Genomic DNA, 15,069 nt, shown 5'->3' with positions numbered 1-15,069 from the left:
TCTCCCAATAGATCCTCCACCAGATTTTCTGTCATAACACAAAATTAAAACACACTGCCACATTAGTCAAAGAAGAGATTGCGTTATAGCTAGTAAGTAAACTAAGTAGGCGTCTGAACTATGAGAACGCTCTCTATGACGAGGCGCTCACTTCTTGAGGGGTTAAAGCCTTAAAGCCTTGGAGGAGTTAGGAGAGTTTCCTGGCAACAGGTTAAGCTCCTAAACCCACTTGTCGAGCTGTGAAGCACGGACACGGACACGGGACACGGACACGACACGATACGGACACGGCGACACAGCAAATTTTGAAAATATAGGACACGGACACGACATAGGACACGGCGAAATAAATAAATAAATAAATAAAATAAAAAATTGATACATCTAAAGTAAAAATTTGCAATCTAATAGTGTTAAATACATACATCAAGCTATAAGAACTAAGAAGTATCATTCAAAAAGAAGTACACATCAAGCTGTAAGAACTAATTTAAAGATAATAACAAAATTGAAAGACAATCAAATGCCTCATTGCTTTCATCAACAAAACATGTCCTACTGTCCAAGTAACTGAGTTCTACAAAAGTTTAAAAACTAACAATCATTACAAAATAGCAACATAAGGTAAATCATTCATTTTCAACTGCCTCATTGCCTTCATCAACAAACATTATAGTCTCTAAATCCGGTTCATCAATTGAGAGATCAGCAAACTCCAATATTCTTTCACCATTAAAGGAATCATAAGAATCTCCTCCAACATCCCACATCTTGGTCTTCTCTCTTAAATAATCTAGAGACCTCCTTGATAGAAGGCAAAGATTAGTATGCACATATACTAAATCTTCAGCTCTTTGTGGAGTTATCTTGTTTCTTTTCAATGAATGGATGAAAGAATAAGTGCTCAAGTTCCTCTCACAACCTGAAGAAGAGCAAGGTTGCCCAAGTAACCTAAGTGCTAAATTCTAAAGAATAGGAGCAGAAGCACCATGAGCAACCCACCACATATTTGGATCAAACACATTTCTATCTGCTATTGAATCATACTCAGTAAAACTTTTGGTTGATGTGGAGAAACTAGTATACTCTTGGTATGCCATTTTTCGTTCTTTTGCATTTGGAAATAACCTTTTTAAGCATTTGTTTCTCATATTAGAAATTTCCAAATCCTTATGCGGTGGTACACGATTTGGATCCTCTTGAATCCATGATGAGCTATAATACCTATTAACATAATCATATAATTAGTAAACAATAGCAATGAAAGAATAATAAAACTTTTAATCATAAGATAGAAATTAAATTAACCTTGGATTCAAAGAATGTGCTAAGCAATGTAATGGTGTATTGCTTTTATCCCATCTATCCACTAGGATCTTATGCACCACTGAATAAAAAATAGATTCATCGCCTTCTTTCTTGTTTTCATACATAAATATGATTGTCTTCACCTTTTCAATCATTGTATCCCACATTTCATATATCAAATGTAAGCATGGTTTATCTGTGTCTACAACCCGTAGCATACTGTATATAGGCTCTGTGAAAGCAAGTAAATATTCAATTTTATCCCACCAAATGTCATCAAGGACTTTATCTTTGACAAACTGTGCTTTGCCAATATCATCTTCCCTATAAGAACTCCATTTATCACTGATTACCATTGATTGAAGACCCTTCTTGATCTTTCTAAATCTTTTCAACATTATAATCACCGAAGCAAAGCGAGTCTTCGCAATAGCAAGCAATTTTAAGTTGATAAATTCATTAAAAATAGCCAACATCATTGAATGTTGCATGATGAAATTTTTTATGCACATTACATCCCTGCAATTACTGAAATCCAGCTACACTCATCAAACACAATCTCATTTGCCTCGGTGTTTTTTGCTGCACATATGTTCTTCAAAGCTAGGTTGAGAGTGTGAACTACACATGGAGTCCAAAAAATGTGAGAAAACCTTGCTTTAAGAAGCATCCCTGCTGCCTTACAAACAGGTGCATTATCTGTAACCACTTGGACTACATTATGAGGTCCAACCTCTTCAATGATTTTAATGATCAAATTAGAGATAAAAAATTTGTCTTTATATTCTCTTTCACAATTCACAGCTCTCAAGAACATAGGCCCACTCTCAGTCACCGCTAAAAAATTTATAAGCGGTCTCCTCTGTGCATCAGTCCAACCATTACATACAATACTCACCCCTTTTTCTCCCCATGTGCTTCTAATAGGGTTTAGCAACATTTCAATATTTGCTCTCTCTTGTTGAAGTAGTGTAGTTCTCAACATATTGTAGCGAGGGGGCACAAATCCAGAAATATTATTATTTGCTGCAAATTGAAAGGCTCTAACATAGTGAGGGTTTCTTGCCAGATGAAAAGGCAACCCAGCTGAATAAAACATTCTTGCAATCTCACAATATAATTGATTGCGAGCACCAGAATTAAATGACTTCTCAATAGGTGCCATTCCTATTGCTCTTTTTTTTCTTGATGTCCCTCCCATATCAAAACCTACACCTCCAACTGAGCTACTAGAAGATGCCGTTTGTCCAAATTTTGGCAAAGGAATTTGTTTAGGCATCGAATTTTTAATTCTCATCTCGGTAATATCAACAACCCTTTTCATTTCCATAACATGCTTACTACTCACTTTTGGACAACCTCTAATTCCATGTCCACTAATTTTCAGCAAATGAGCATTTACTCTATAATATGATCCCTTGTACACTTGTTGACAATAATTGCATCTAAAATTATGATTTCCTCCATCTTCTCCCAATTTCTCCATCTTAGTAACATATCTCCACAAGGGAGCATTATCATCCACAGAAGATGCAGTATTTTGACTAGAATCAGGATTATTTTCAGTATTCATTTCTCTTCAACCGCAATAAAACTACATTAGTAAAGAGATATGTATTAGCAGATTAACAATTTAACAGACAGAGATTAAAGAAGCTTTAATATAATTTAGCAATTTAATAACAAAGACAGCGAGAGAGAATGAGCGAGAGAGAGACAGTGAGACAGAGAGAGAAGAGAAAGAGAGGGAGGAAGAGATAGAGAGGGAGGGAGGGAGGAAGAGAGAGAGAGAGAGAGAGAGAGAGAGAGAGCGTGAGAGTGAGACAGCGAGAGAGAGCAAGAATGAGAGATTGGGAGAGAAGGAGGAAGAGACAGAGAGAGACAGAGAGAGAGTGAGACGGCGAGAGAGAGACAGAGAGACAGAGAATGAGAGAGAGGGGGAGGGAGGAAGATACAGGGAGAGAGACAGAGACAGGGAGGGCAGGGAGGGAGAGACAGAAAGAGAGAGACAACGAGAGAGTGAAACACCAAGAGAGAGAGAGAGAGAGAGAGAGAGAATGAGAGAAAAGGAAAGAGGGAGGAAGAGACAGCGAGAGAGTGAGACAGCGAGAGAGTGAGAGAGAGAGAGGGAGGAAGAGATAGAGAATGTGAGAGAGAGAGAGGGGGAGGGAGGAAGAGACAGAGAATGTGAGAGAGAGAGAGGGAGGGAGGAAGATACAGGGAGAGAGAGACAGAGACAGGGAGGGTATGGAGGGAGGGAGGGACGAGGAGACGGAGAGAGAGAGAGAGACAGAGACAGAGACAGGGAGAGAGAAGAACCTGCGTCCTCGCCGTGCTCAGCTCGCCGCACTCGCTCCGTCGGCCGTCGCACTCGCTCAGCAGCCCGTCGCGCCTCGGATCGTCGCTCGGCAGCTGCTCGAGGGATTTAGGGCTTCGATTGAATCGAACGATTCCGTCGCTCAACAGTGAAGGTAAGGTTTTATTATCGGGTTTGGATCCGGGTTAATAACATTCGATTGAACCCGACCCGACCCGTTAAACAATATCTAAAATACCGCCCGTGTCCCCGCCCGTGTCCCAACAGTGTCCGATTTTCTTTTTTTGTTTTTAAGGAAACTCTGGACACGCGTTCCACGCGTGTCCGACGCGTGTCCGTGTCCGACACGTGTCGGACACGGACACCTCTTCCTGGGAGAGGTGTCGGTGCTTCAGAGTTGTCGAGTCTCTAGCCCATTCAAGAACTTGTCCGTAAAGAATGGGCAAATCCACCTCCGGGTCTCTACAACCTTAAACTTGAATAAATCACATTTGTTTATGGATTCATCAAACAGAGAGAGAAAGAGAAGAAAACACATAAACTACTGTTAATAAGGTGACCATGAGAGGGCAGATGCTTAATCTGCTAATTTGTGCCCAATTATTCGCTAGTATTTTATACAATGATTTGCAAAAGATTAAATTTCTCCAAATTATTCAGAGAAGCTTGGTAAAGGTCTGACGTGGAGAAAACTCAGCTTGGCCCCAGAATCGATCGACCTATATCTGATTCATCCGCACTGTATATGTGTCATATGCTGTTTGGTAGAACCCAGATGCAATATTCCACTTCAGATTGCTGGTATCCCAAAATCAAAAATCGATTGCCAAACAAGGAATCCAACGGCTGGACGAATGCCAGCTCCAACTTATCTCGTCATCGGCCAATGAGAAGATGCATAAAGATATAAAAAAGATAAGAACTTATATCCATATCATCCTTCGCATCCTATATAATTCCATGCACGTTCTACCTCCAATCCATCTCCAACACCATCAAGCTCAACCCATTTAGGAGACAACTACTTCCAATCTATTCAATGGCAGCCACCATGGCCCTCTCCTCGCCTTCCCTCGCTGGCAAGGCGGTGAAGCTCGCTCCCTCGTCCTCCGACATCCTCGGAGAGGGCCGTGTCACCATGCGCAAGACCACCGCCAAGCCCAAGCCTGTCTCCTCTGGTAGCCAGTGGTACGGCCCAGACCGTGTCAAGTACCTCGGCCCATTGTCCGGCGAGGCGCCATCCTACCTCACCGGTGAATTCCCCGGGGACTACGGCTGGGACACCGCCGGCCTCTCGGCCGACCCCGAGACCTTCGCGAAAAACCGGGAGCTCGAGGTCATCCACTGCCGCTGGGCCATGCTCGGGGCGCTCGGCTGCGTCTTCCCCGAGCTCTTGGCGCGCAATGGTGTCAAGTTCGGCGAGGCCGTGTGGTTCAAGGCCGGCTCCCAGATCTTTAGCGAGGGTGGATTAGACTATTTGGGCAACCCAAGCTTGGTGCACGCTCAGAGCATCTTGGCCATCTGGGCCTGCCAAGTTATCCTGATGGGCGCCGTCGAGGGGTACCGCGTCGCCGGTGGGCCACTCGGGGAGGTGACCGATCCACTCTACCCCGGCGGTAGCTTCGATCCCCTCGGCCTCGCAGAGGACCCTGAGGCCTTCTCAGAGCTGAAGGTGAAGGAGATCAAGAATGGAAGATTGGCCATGTTCTCCATGTTTGGATTCTTTGTTCAGGCCATTGTGACCGGCAAGGGCCCATTGGAGAACTTAGCTGACCACATTGCTGACCCCGTCAACAACAACGCGTGGGCGTACGCCACCAACTTCGTCCCTGGAAAGTGAGTGATCTCCGGCCCCTGAGAGTTGAGTTCTTGCCTGCTCCCTGCCAAGTTAAGATCTATCGGCAGGGGGTGTGTATCAGTATTGTATCTGATAAAGATCTTCCTTTCTTTAATCACTTTTCCTATGCATGAATTCGAGAGTGTGTCTGTGAATTACATAGTGAGTGCTGTTGTGGACTGCATAACAAATTTTGGGCCCTCTCTACTAGGCGAAATGTAGAAGGTCATATTCAAACTATTATTTTAGGATACAAAATACGGTAACCTAATAACTCTCAGGTAGTAAGAAGGTAGGCCTGTGTCAGGGATCACACCAGAAGCGGAGGAAGAGAAGTCATGCATTGTGATACCTTCTCTAACCTTTGCATGAGTTTCTGCATCATTTTAAAACGTGGAGACAGTTCAACTTTCTCACTTGAACCTTTTATTCAGTGAGAAGATTTTGTAATCCAAGATAAAGCATTCCAGCTCCAATCAGGATAATTCCTATAACAGCGAATAGAATTCCTGCCAACAAGCCAATGTCATATGGAGAATTTTCGGCCCCTGTTATGCCGTCCACGTTGATCCCAAAAAGACCTATATTTATGGAAAGAACCAAAAAACAGTCAAATTTTCTCCACGTCGGACCTTTACCATGCTTCCGTAACAACTGGTTCTTTCAGTAGGCCACCACCTGTGAGTGGGCTCAGCAGCGTTAGAGAATTAAGCTTTTGCTTTCTATTTTTAAAAACAATTTTACCTCATCTAATCCATCTTCTATTCTTAATCACTACCAGATTAAGGTGTCTCTGCCTACGGGTGACAAAAATTGACGATAACAGACATGATAACCCGGCTTTTAATTGGTCGTAAACGGATCAACTCGTCTAATCCGATTATTAATTTGGTCGTGTTCGAATTTATGCAATTGACCCGTTTTAACCTGTTTAAATATACGGGTCTGATCGGGTCAACCCGTCAACCCACCAACCTATCAACCCCACTATATAAATATTAGACTTTTAACCCTAACTCACACCCCAACCCTCATTGCCTCACACCTTCTCTCAAGTCTCACCAGCCGCCTCCCACCAATCCTCCTCCACTCCTCGTCGTCATCCTCCTCCCCCACTCCTCATTGTCATCCTCTCCTTCTCCACTCTTCGTCATCCTCCTTCTCCACCACCCAAATACCCAACCCTATTCGGCGATCGAGAGGGTAGCGATGGCGACGACGGTGGTGGAGACGGAGGCCTCATCGTAAGAAACGAGGAGGGAAGGGGAGATTAACCCGAAATCCTTCTCTCTCGCTGTCTCCTATCATGCCACTGAAGGCCACACTCGAAATCCTTCTCTCTCCCCGGTGGTGGAGACAAAGGCCACTGCAGGCGTCTTCCATCTCACCGCCCTCGCATCCATCTCCGATCTCACCTCCACCGTAGCCATCTTCAATCTCGCTACCACCATCACAGCCAGATCTCGTCGTCTAATCTTGTCGTCACTACAAGATTTGTTACTGCTGTAATTAGAAGAATGTGTTAGGATTTGTGGGTTAATTGAGAGTTTTTTGTATAATAGATTGTATTTGTGTTAGGAAGAATGTGTTAATATTTGTGGGTTAATTGAGAGTTTATTGTATAATAGATTGTATTTGTATTAGGATTGAATGTATGGTTAATGGCTTAATCTTACGACGAATTTATTAAACAGGTTATACAGGTCGTGTTCGTGTCTATTAAATATAACCCGTTCAATAATTGGATTGTGTTCATGTTAGGGTGATATTGACCAATCCGAACTCGTTTAACCTGACTCATTGCCACCCCTATCTCTGCCTACTATCCCTAAGGTGCTCACTTGGAGCTTTTGCGATGTTCCTTTAGATGAAGACATTAGATTCATTCTCACGAGTCTTTCTCCGAACAGAGCGCCAGATTCGGATGGTGTTCGGATGGTGTCAATGCCAATTCTTTCAGCTATTCTGGTCCGACCTCAAAGCCACTACATGTAATGTCGTTAAAGACTTAAGGCCTTCTTCTCTAATTACAGCCTTGTCTATGAACAAATTAGTCATTATTGAAAGAAAATAAGAAAGAGAGGATCAGCTATAATAATCTCATGTTCACCGTCGACTCTTCGTCTTTTGGCAAGGCCTCAATAAAAAAGCCTCAAAAGTTGAAGGCGGCGGTTGACCTCTACTGCAGGATCTCAATCTAAGCCATAAATTTCAAGAAATCGGCCATCCATTCAGCAAGTGCATGGGCACTTCCTGTCGGGATAATGTAATTGCTGTCCTTAGAGTCAAACCTCTAAAAATCCGATATACATATTTTGGCAATCTGGTACTCATACCGAGGTCGAGGTACGAAGTTTTTAGCTTCATTGCGGAGAAAATCCAAAATTTATCCAATTGGGAGGCCAAAATCTCTCTCATGTCGGCCGCCCTGTGCTCATAAAGTCAGTGCTATGCTCAGTGCCTATCTACTACATGCCAAACATTATCCTTCTTTGTAGCATTCTTGCAAAGCTGAAGCTCTCTTTAGTAATTTTTGGTGGGGATTTGATGATGAAGAATGCCACATCTACTGACGGAGTTGTGACCCATTTGCAAACTTATTTCTAATCGTGGTCTCGGCATTAGATCTCCCTCCTCAGGCAATCAAGCGTTGGTTCTCAAGCTAGGGCGGCATCTCCTCAATTAACCACAACTAGCACCGGGGCTTCCATTTTGCTAAGTACTTCTCAAGCACCTCATTATCGGAAACTGGCATGAATCCGAGAGCGTCATGATTTTGATCCTTTCTCACCCGAATGAAAGATCTCTGTAGCGCTAATGTACGTTGGCTTGTCTGCAAAGGTTCAACAATCTCCATTTCTCAAGGATCCATGGTTCTATGAATGCGAACCTTAGTAGCATCTCCCTCTCGTGGCGTCTTATGTAAAAAAACTCATGCAGGGGTCTTCTTGGAACAGTGACCATGTTTGCAACCTCTTTACTCCGACTTTGCGGAGGAATCTTGTGCATTGACCCTGCAACTACTTCGACACTGGACAGCTTGGCCTAATATGGTTTTGACCAAAGGAGACTGGGCTAGCTCTTCGTCATCCAACACTAGTAGATCCCACTTTGTATAAGCTGATATATATGGGCCAGCTGCAAGGAAGCGATTCCTCATGCCTGTTATGTGCAAACATTCCTTTGGCGTTGTTTAGTCAATGCCCTCCTTCCTAGTGTCGAGCTCCACAAGCAGCTTCCCACTCTAGAGTCTAGACGACTTGTGTCCATCCTGTCCTGGAAGCTCTATGCCGGAGTCCTTCTTTTAGGCTACCTTGTTCACCTGTCCTGGAAGCTCAGGCTCGACTCAAATGCTCCTTGTCTCAAATGGTTGATTCTATCAATACGAAACCTACGCAGCTAGCCTACTCTTTTAGCTCGATGTAGTTTTTATGGAGTGAAAGAACTTGCATACTGACTGCAAAGATTTGCAACTGAATGCTACACACCGGGGAGATGTGTAAAAACCTTATCCAATTAACATCTTGCGGTGCATTTCGATCGGTAAAGTGTATATATGGGACATGGACTTACATGTTCAAAATCTCCCAATAGATCCTCCACCAGATTTTCTGTCATAACACAAAATTAAAACACACTCCCACATTAGTCAAAGAAGAGATTGCGTTATAGCTAGTAAGTAAACTAAGTAGGCGTCTGAACTATGAGAACGCTCTCAATGACGAGGGGCTCAATTCTTGAGGGGTTAAAGCCTCAAGCCTTAGAGGAGTTAGGAGAGTTTCCTGGCAACAGGTTAAGCTCCTAAACCCACTTGTCGAGTCTCTAGCCCATTCAAGAACTTGTCCGTAAAGAATGGGCAAGTCCACCTCCGGGTCTCTACAACCTTAAACTTGAATAAATCACATTTGTTTATGGATTCATCAAACAGAGAGAGAAAGAGAAGAAAACACATAAACTACTGTTAATAAGGTGACCATGAGAGGGCAGATGCTTAAACTGCTAATTTGTGCCCAATTATTCGCTAGTATTTTATACAATGATTTGCAAAAGATTAAATTTCTCCAAATTATTCAGAGAAGCTTGGTAAAGGTCTGACGTGGAGAAAACTCAGCTTGGCCCCAGAATCGATCGACCTATATCTGATTCATCCGCACTGTATATGTGTCATATGCTGTTTGGTAGAACCCAGATGCAATATTCCACTTCAGATTGCTGATATCCCAAAATCAAAAATCGATTGCCAAACAAGGAATCCAACGGCTGGACGAATGCCAGCTCCAACTTATCTCGTCATCGGCCAATGAGAAGATGCATAAAGATATAAAAAAGATAAGAACTTATATCCATATCATCCTTCGCATCCTATATAATTCCATGCACGTTCTACCTCCAATCCATCTCCAACACCATCAAGCTCAACCCATTTAGGAGACAACTACTTCCAATCTATTCAATGGCAGCCACCATGGCCCTCTCCTCGCCTTCCCTCGCTGGCAAGGCGGTGAAGCTCGCTCCCTCGTCCTCCGACATCCTCGGAGAGGGCCGTGTCACCATGCGCAAGACCGCCGCCAAGCCCAAGCCTGTCTCCTCTGGTAGCCAGTGGTACGGCCCAGACCGTGTCAAGTACCTCGGCCCATTGTCCGGCGAGGCGCCATCCTACCTCACCGGTGAATTCCCCGGGGACTACGGCTGGGACACCGCCGGCCTCTCGGCCGACCCCGAGACCTTCGCGAAAAACCGGGAGCTCGAGGTCATCCACTGCCGCTGGGCCATGCTCGGGGCGCTCGGCTGCGTCTTCCCCGAGCTCTTGGCACGCAACGGTGTCAAGTTCGGCGAGGCCGTGTGGTTCAAGGCCGGCTCCCAGATCTTTAGCGAGGGTGGATTAGACTACTTGGGCAACCCAAGCTTGGTGCACGCTCAGAGCATCTTGGCCATCTGGGCCTGCCAAGTTATCCTGATGGGCGCCGTCGAGGGGTACCGCGTCGCCGGTGGGCCACTCGGGGAGGTGACCGATCCACTCTACCCCGGCGGTAGCTTCGATCCCCTCGGCCTCGCAGAGGACCCTGAGGCCTTCTCAGAGCTGAAGGTGAAGGAGATCAAGAATGGAAGATTGGCCATGTTCTCCATGTTTGGATTCTTTGTTCAGGCCATTGTGACCGGCAAGGGCCCATTGGAGAACTTAGCTGACCACATTGCTGACCCCGTCAACAACAACGCGTGGGCGTACGCCACCAACTTCGTCCCTGGAAAGTGAGTGATCTCCGGCCCCTGAGAGTTGAGTTCTTGCCTGCTCCCTGCCAAGTTAAGATCTATCGGCAGGGGGTGTGTATCAGTATTGTATCTGATAAAGATCTTCCTTTCTTTAATCACTTTTCCTATGCATGAATTCGAGAGTGTGTCTGTGAATTACATAGTGAGTGCTGTTGTGGACTGCATAACAAATTTTGGGCCCTCTCTACTAGGCGAAATGTAGAAGGTCATATTCAAACTATTATTTTAAGATACAAAATACGGTAAAAAGAAAAGATAAAAATGAACAATTTCCAATTTGGAGCTTTTATTCCTAAATCTGACTGAACTTCACCTAATAACTCTCAGGTAGTAAGAAGGTAGGCCTGTCTCAGGGATCACAACCTATGTCTAACCTTTGCATGAGTTTCTGCATCATTCTAAAACGTGGAGACTGTTCCAACTTTCTCACTTGAACCTTTTATTCAGTGAGAAGATTTTGTAATCCAAGATAAAGCATTCCAGCTCCAATCAGGATTGTTCCTATAACGGCGAATAGAATTCCTGCCAACAAGCCAATGTCATATGGAGAATTTTGGGCCCCTGTTATGCCGTCCACGTTGATCCCAAAAAGACCTATATTTATGGAAAGAACCAAAAACAGTCAAATTTTCTCCACGTCGGACCTTTACCATGCTTCCGTAACAACTGGTTCTTTCGGTAGGCCACCACCTGTGAGTGGGCTCAGCAGCATTAGAGAATTAAGCTTTTGCTTTCTATTTTAAGAAACTATTTTACCTCGTCTAATCCATCTTCTATTCTTAATCACTGCCAGATTAAGGTGTCTCTGCCTACTATCCCTGAGGTGCTCGCTTCGAGCTTCTGCGATGTTCCCTTAGATGAAGACATTAGATCCATTCTCACGGGTCTTTCTCCAGATAGAGCGCCCGATTCGGATGGCGTTCGGATGGCGTCAATGCCGATTCTTTCAGCTATTCCGGTCCGACCTCAAAGCCACTACATATAATGTTGTTAAGGACTTAAGGCCTTCTTCTCCGATGACATAGACTTGTCTATGAACAAATTCGTCATCATTGAAAGAAAATAAGAAAGAGAGGATCGGCTGTAATAATCTCATGTTCACCATCGACCTCTTCGTCTTTGGCAAGACCTCAATAAAAAAAGCCTCAAAAGTTGAAGGCCGTAGTTGACCTCTACTGCAGGTTCTCAATCAAGCCATAAATTTCAAGAAATCCGCTATCCATTTCAGCAAGTTTATGGGCAATTCCTGTCGGGATAATGTAATTGCTGTCCTCAGAGTCAAACCTCTAAAAATCCGATATACATATTTTGGCAATCTGTTACTCATACCGAGGTCGAGGTATGAAGTTTTTAGCTTCATTGCGGAGAAAATCCAAAATTTATCCAATTGGGAGGCCAAAATCTCTCTCATGCCGGCCGCCACAGGCTCATACAATCAGTGCTATGCTCAGTGCCTATCTACTACATGCCTATACAGTCAGTGCTACAGTCAGTGCTATGCTCAGTGCCTATACAGTCAGTGCTATGTTCTTGCAAAGCTGAAGCTCTCTTTAGAAATTTTTGGTGGGGATTTGATGATGAAGAATGCTACATCTACTGACAGAGTCGTGACCCATTTGCAAACTTATTTCTAATCGTGGTCTCGGCATTAGATCTCCCTCCTCAGGCAATCAAGCGTTGGTTCTCAAGATAGGGTGGCATCTGCTCATTTAACCACAACTAACACCCGGGCTTCCATTTTGCTAAGTACTTCTCAAGCACCTCATTATCGGAAACTGGTATGAATCCGAGAGCGTCATGGTTTTGATCCTTTCTCACCCGAATGAAAGATCTCTTTAGCTCTAATGTACGTTGGGCTTGTCGGCAAAGGTTCAACAATCTCCATTTCTCAAGGATCCATGGTTCCATGGATGTGAACCTTAGTAGCATCTCCCTCTCGTGGCGTCTTATGTAAAACATCTCATGCAGGGGCCTTCTTGGAACAGTGACCGTGTTCGTAACCTCTTTACTCCGACTTTGCGGAGGCATCTTGTGCATTGACCCTGCAACTACTTCGACACTGGATAGCTTGGCCTAATATGGTTTTGACCAAAGGAGACTGAGCTAGCTCTTCGTCATCCAACACTAGTAGTCTAGTAGATCCCCCTTTGTATAAGCTGACATATATGGGGCTACTGCAAGGAAGCGATTCCTCATGTATGTGCAAACATTCCTTTGGCGTTGTTTGGTCAATGCCCTCCTTCCCAGTGTCGAGCTCCACAAGCAGCTTCCTACTCCAGAGTTGTGTCCATCCTGTCCTGGAAGCTCTATGCCGGAGTCCTTTTTTTCAGGCTACCTTGTTCACCTGCGGATTTTTAGGGATCAGGCTCGACTCAAATGCTCCTTGTCTCAAACGGTTGGATTCTATCAACATGAAGCCTGCGGATTTTTAGTGTTTATGGAGTGAAAGAACTTGCATACTGACTGCAAAGATTTGTAACTGCAAGCTACACACTGGGAGATGTGTAAAACCATATACAATTAACATCTTGCGCTGCATTTCGATCGGTAAAATTAAAACACACTCCCACATTAGTCAAAGAAGAAGTGAACCAAGTAGGAGTCTGAATTATGAGAACGCTCTCTATGACGAGGCGCCCACTTCTTGAGGGGTTAAAGCCTTGAAGCCTTAGAGGAGTTAGGAAAGTTTCCTGGCAACAGGTTATGCTCTTAAACCCACTTGTCGAGTCTCTAGCCCATTCAAGAACGTGTCCGTAAAGAATGGGCAAATCCACCTCCCGGTCTTTATAACCTTAAACTTGAATAAATCACATTTGTTTATGGATTCATTAAAAAGAGAGAAAGAGAGAGAAGAAAACACATAAACCATGAGAGGGCAGATGCTTAAACTGCAAATTTGTGCCCAATTATTCACAAGTATTTTATACAATGATTTGCAAAGATAAAATTTCTCCAAATTATTCAGAGAAGCTTGGTAAAGGTCCGACGTGGAGAAAACTCAGCTTGGGCCCAGAATCGATCGACCTATCTCTGATTCATCCGCACTGTATATGTGTCATATGCTGTTTGGTAGAACCCAGATGCAATATTCCACTTCAGATTGCTGATATCCCAAAATCAAAAATCGATTGCCAAACAAGGAATCCAACGGCTGGACGAATGCCAGCTCCAACTTATCTCGTCATCGGCCAATGAGAAGATGCATAAAGATATAAAAAAGATAAGAACTTATATCCATACTTATATCCATATCGTCCTTCGCATCCTATATAATTGCATGCACGTTCTACCTCCACTCCATCTCCAACACCATCAAGCTCAACCCATTTAGGAGACAACTACTTCCAATCTATTCAATGGCAGCCACCATGGCCCTCTCCTCGCCTTCCCTCGCTGGCAAGGCGGTGAAGCTCGCTCCCTCGTCCTCCGACATCCTCGGAGAGGGCCGTGTCACCATGCGCAAGACCGCCGCCAAGCCCAAGCCTGTCTCCTCTGGTAGCCAGTGGTACGGCCCAGACCGTGTCAAGTACCTCGGCCCATTGTCCGGCGAGGCGCCATCCTACCTCACCGGTGAATTCCCCGGGGACTACGGCTGGGACACCGCCGGCCTCTCGGCCGACCCCGAGACCTTCGCGAAAAACCGGGAGCTCGAGGTCATCCACTGCCGCTGGGCCATGCTCGGGGCGCTCGGCTGCGTCTTCCCCGAGCTCTTGGCGCGCAATGGTGTCAAGTTCGGCGAGGCCGTGTGGTTCAAGGCCGGCTCCCAGATCTTTAGCGAGGGTGGATTAGACTATTTGGGCAACCCAAGCTTGGTGCACGCTCAGAGCATCTTGGCCATCTGGGCCTGCCAAGTTATCCTGATGGGCGCCGTCGAGGGGTACCGCGTCGCCGGTGGGCCACTCGGGGAGGTGACCGATCCACTCTACCCCGGCGGTAGCTTCGATCCCCTCGGCCTCGCAGAGGACCCTGAGGCCTTCTCAGAGCTGAAGGTGAAGGAGATCAAGAATGGAAGATTGGCCATGTTCTCCATGTTTGGATTCTTTGTTCAGGCCATTGTGACCGGCAAGGGCCCATTGGAGAACTTAGCTGACCACCTTGCTGACCCCGTCAACAACAACGCGTGGGCATACGCCACCAACTTCGTACCTGGAAAGTGAGTAATCTCCGGCCCCTGAGAGTTGAGTTCTTGCCTGCTCCCTGGCCCCTGCCAAGTTAAGATCTATCGGCAGGGAGTGTATATCAGTATTATATCTGATAAAGTTCTTCCTTTCTTTAATCACTTTGCAAATCTACTATACTTTGCATGAATTCAAAAGTGTGTTTATCCATTACATAG

At 45.0% G+C, this 15,069-nt stretch overlaps 3 protein-coding genes and 1 pseudogene across 3 annotated transcripts; 3 read left to right on the top strand and 1 right to left on the bottom strand.

Moving 5' to 3' along the window:
• Nucleotides 1-629: 629 nt before the first annotated feature.
• On the bottom strand, nucleotides 630-2,881 carry LOC140769794 (uncharacterized; annotated as a pseudogene).
• Nucleotides 2,882-4,594: 1,713 nt separating this feature from the next.
• LOC140771450 (chlorophyll a-b binding protein 40, chloroplastic-like) lies at nucleotides 4,595-5,597 on the top strand. Its single transcript, XM_073113014.1, has one exon. The coding sequence runs from the start codon at nucleotides 4,665-4,667 to the stop codon at nucleotides 5,463-5,465; it is 801 nt and encodes a 266-aa protein (XP_072969115.1). The 5' UTR covers nucleotides 4,595-4,664; the 3' UTR covers nucleotides 5,466-5,597.
• A 4,252-nt stretch (nucleotides 5,598-9,849) lies between these two features.
• On the top strand, nucleotides 9,850-10,848 carry LOC140771360 (chlorophyll a-b binding protein 40, chloroplastic-like). The gene has a single exon (XM_073112869.1). It carries the CDS (start codon nucleotides 9,916-9,918, stop codon nucleotides 10,714-10,716), a length of 801 nt encoding a protein of 266 aa, XP_072968970.1. The 5' UTR covers nucleotides 9,850-9,915; the 3' UTR covers nucleotides 10,717-10,848.
• A 3,154-nt stretch (nucleotides 10,849-14,002) lies between these two features.
• LOC140771158 (chlorophyll a-b binding protein 40, chloroplastic-like) lies at nucleotides 14,003-15,064 on the top strand. Its single transcript, XM_073112589.1, has one exon. It carries the CDS (start codon nucleotides 14,090-14,092, stop codon nucleotides 14,888-14,890), a length of 801 nt encoding a protein of 266 aa, XP_072968690.1. The 5' UTR covers nucleotides 14,003-14,089; the 3' UTR covers nucleotides 14,891-15,064.
• The last annotated feature ends 5 nt before the right edge of the window (nucleotides 15,065-15,069 follow it).

Source organism: Typha angustifolia, chromosome 11 (assembly GCF_048772165.1).
Source record: "Typha angustifolia cultivar Huaian chromosome 11, ASM4877216v1, whole genome shotgun sequence".
Classification (NCBI taxonomy): Eukaryota; Viridiplantae; Streptophyta; class Magnoliopsida; order Poales; family Typhaceae; genus Typha; species Typha angustifolia.
Note: the sequence above shows the minus strand (reverse complement) of the source record. Positions and strands in the feature narration are given on the sequence as shown.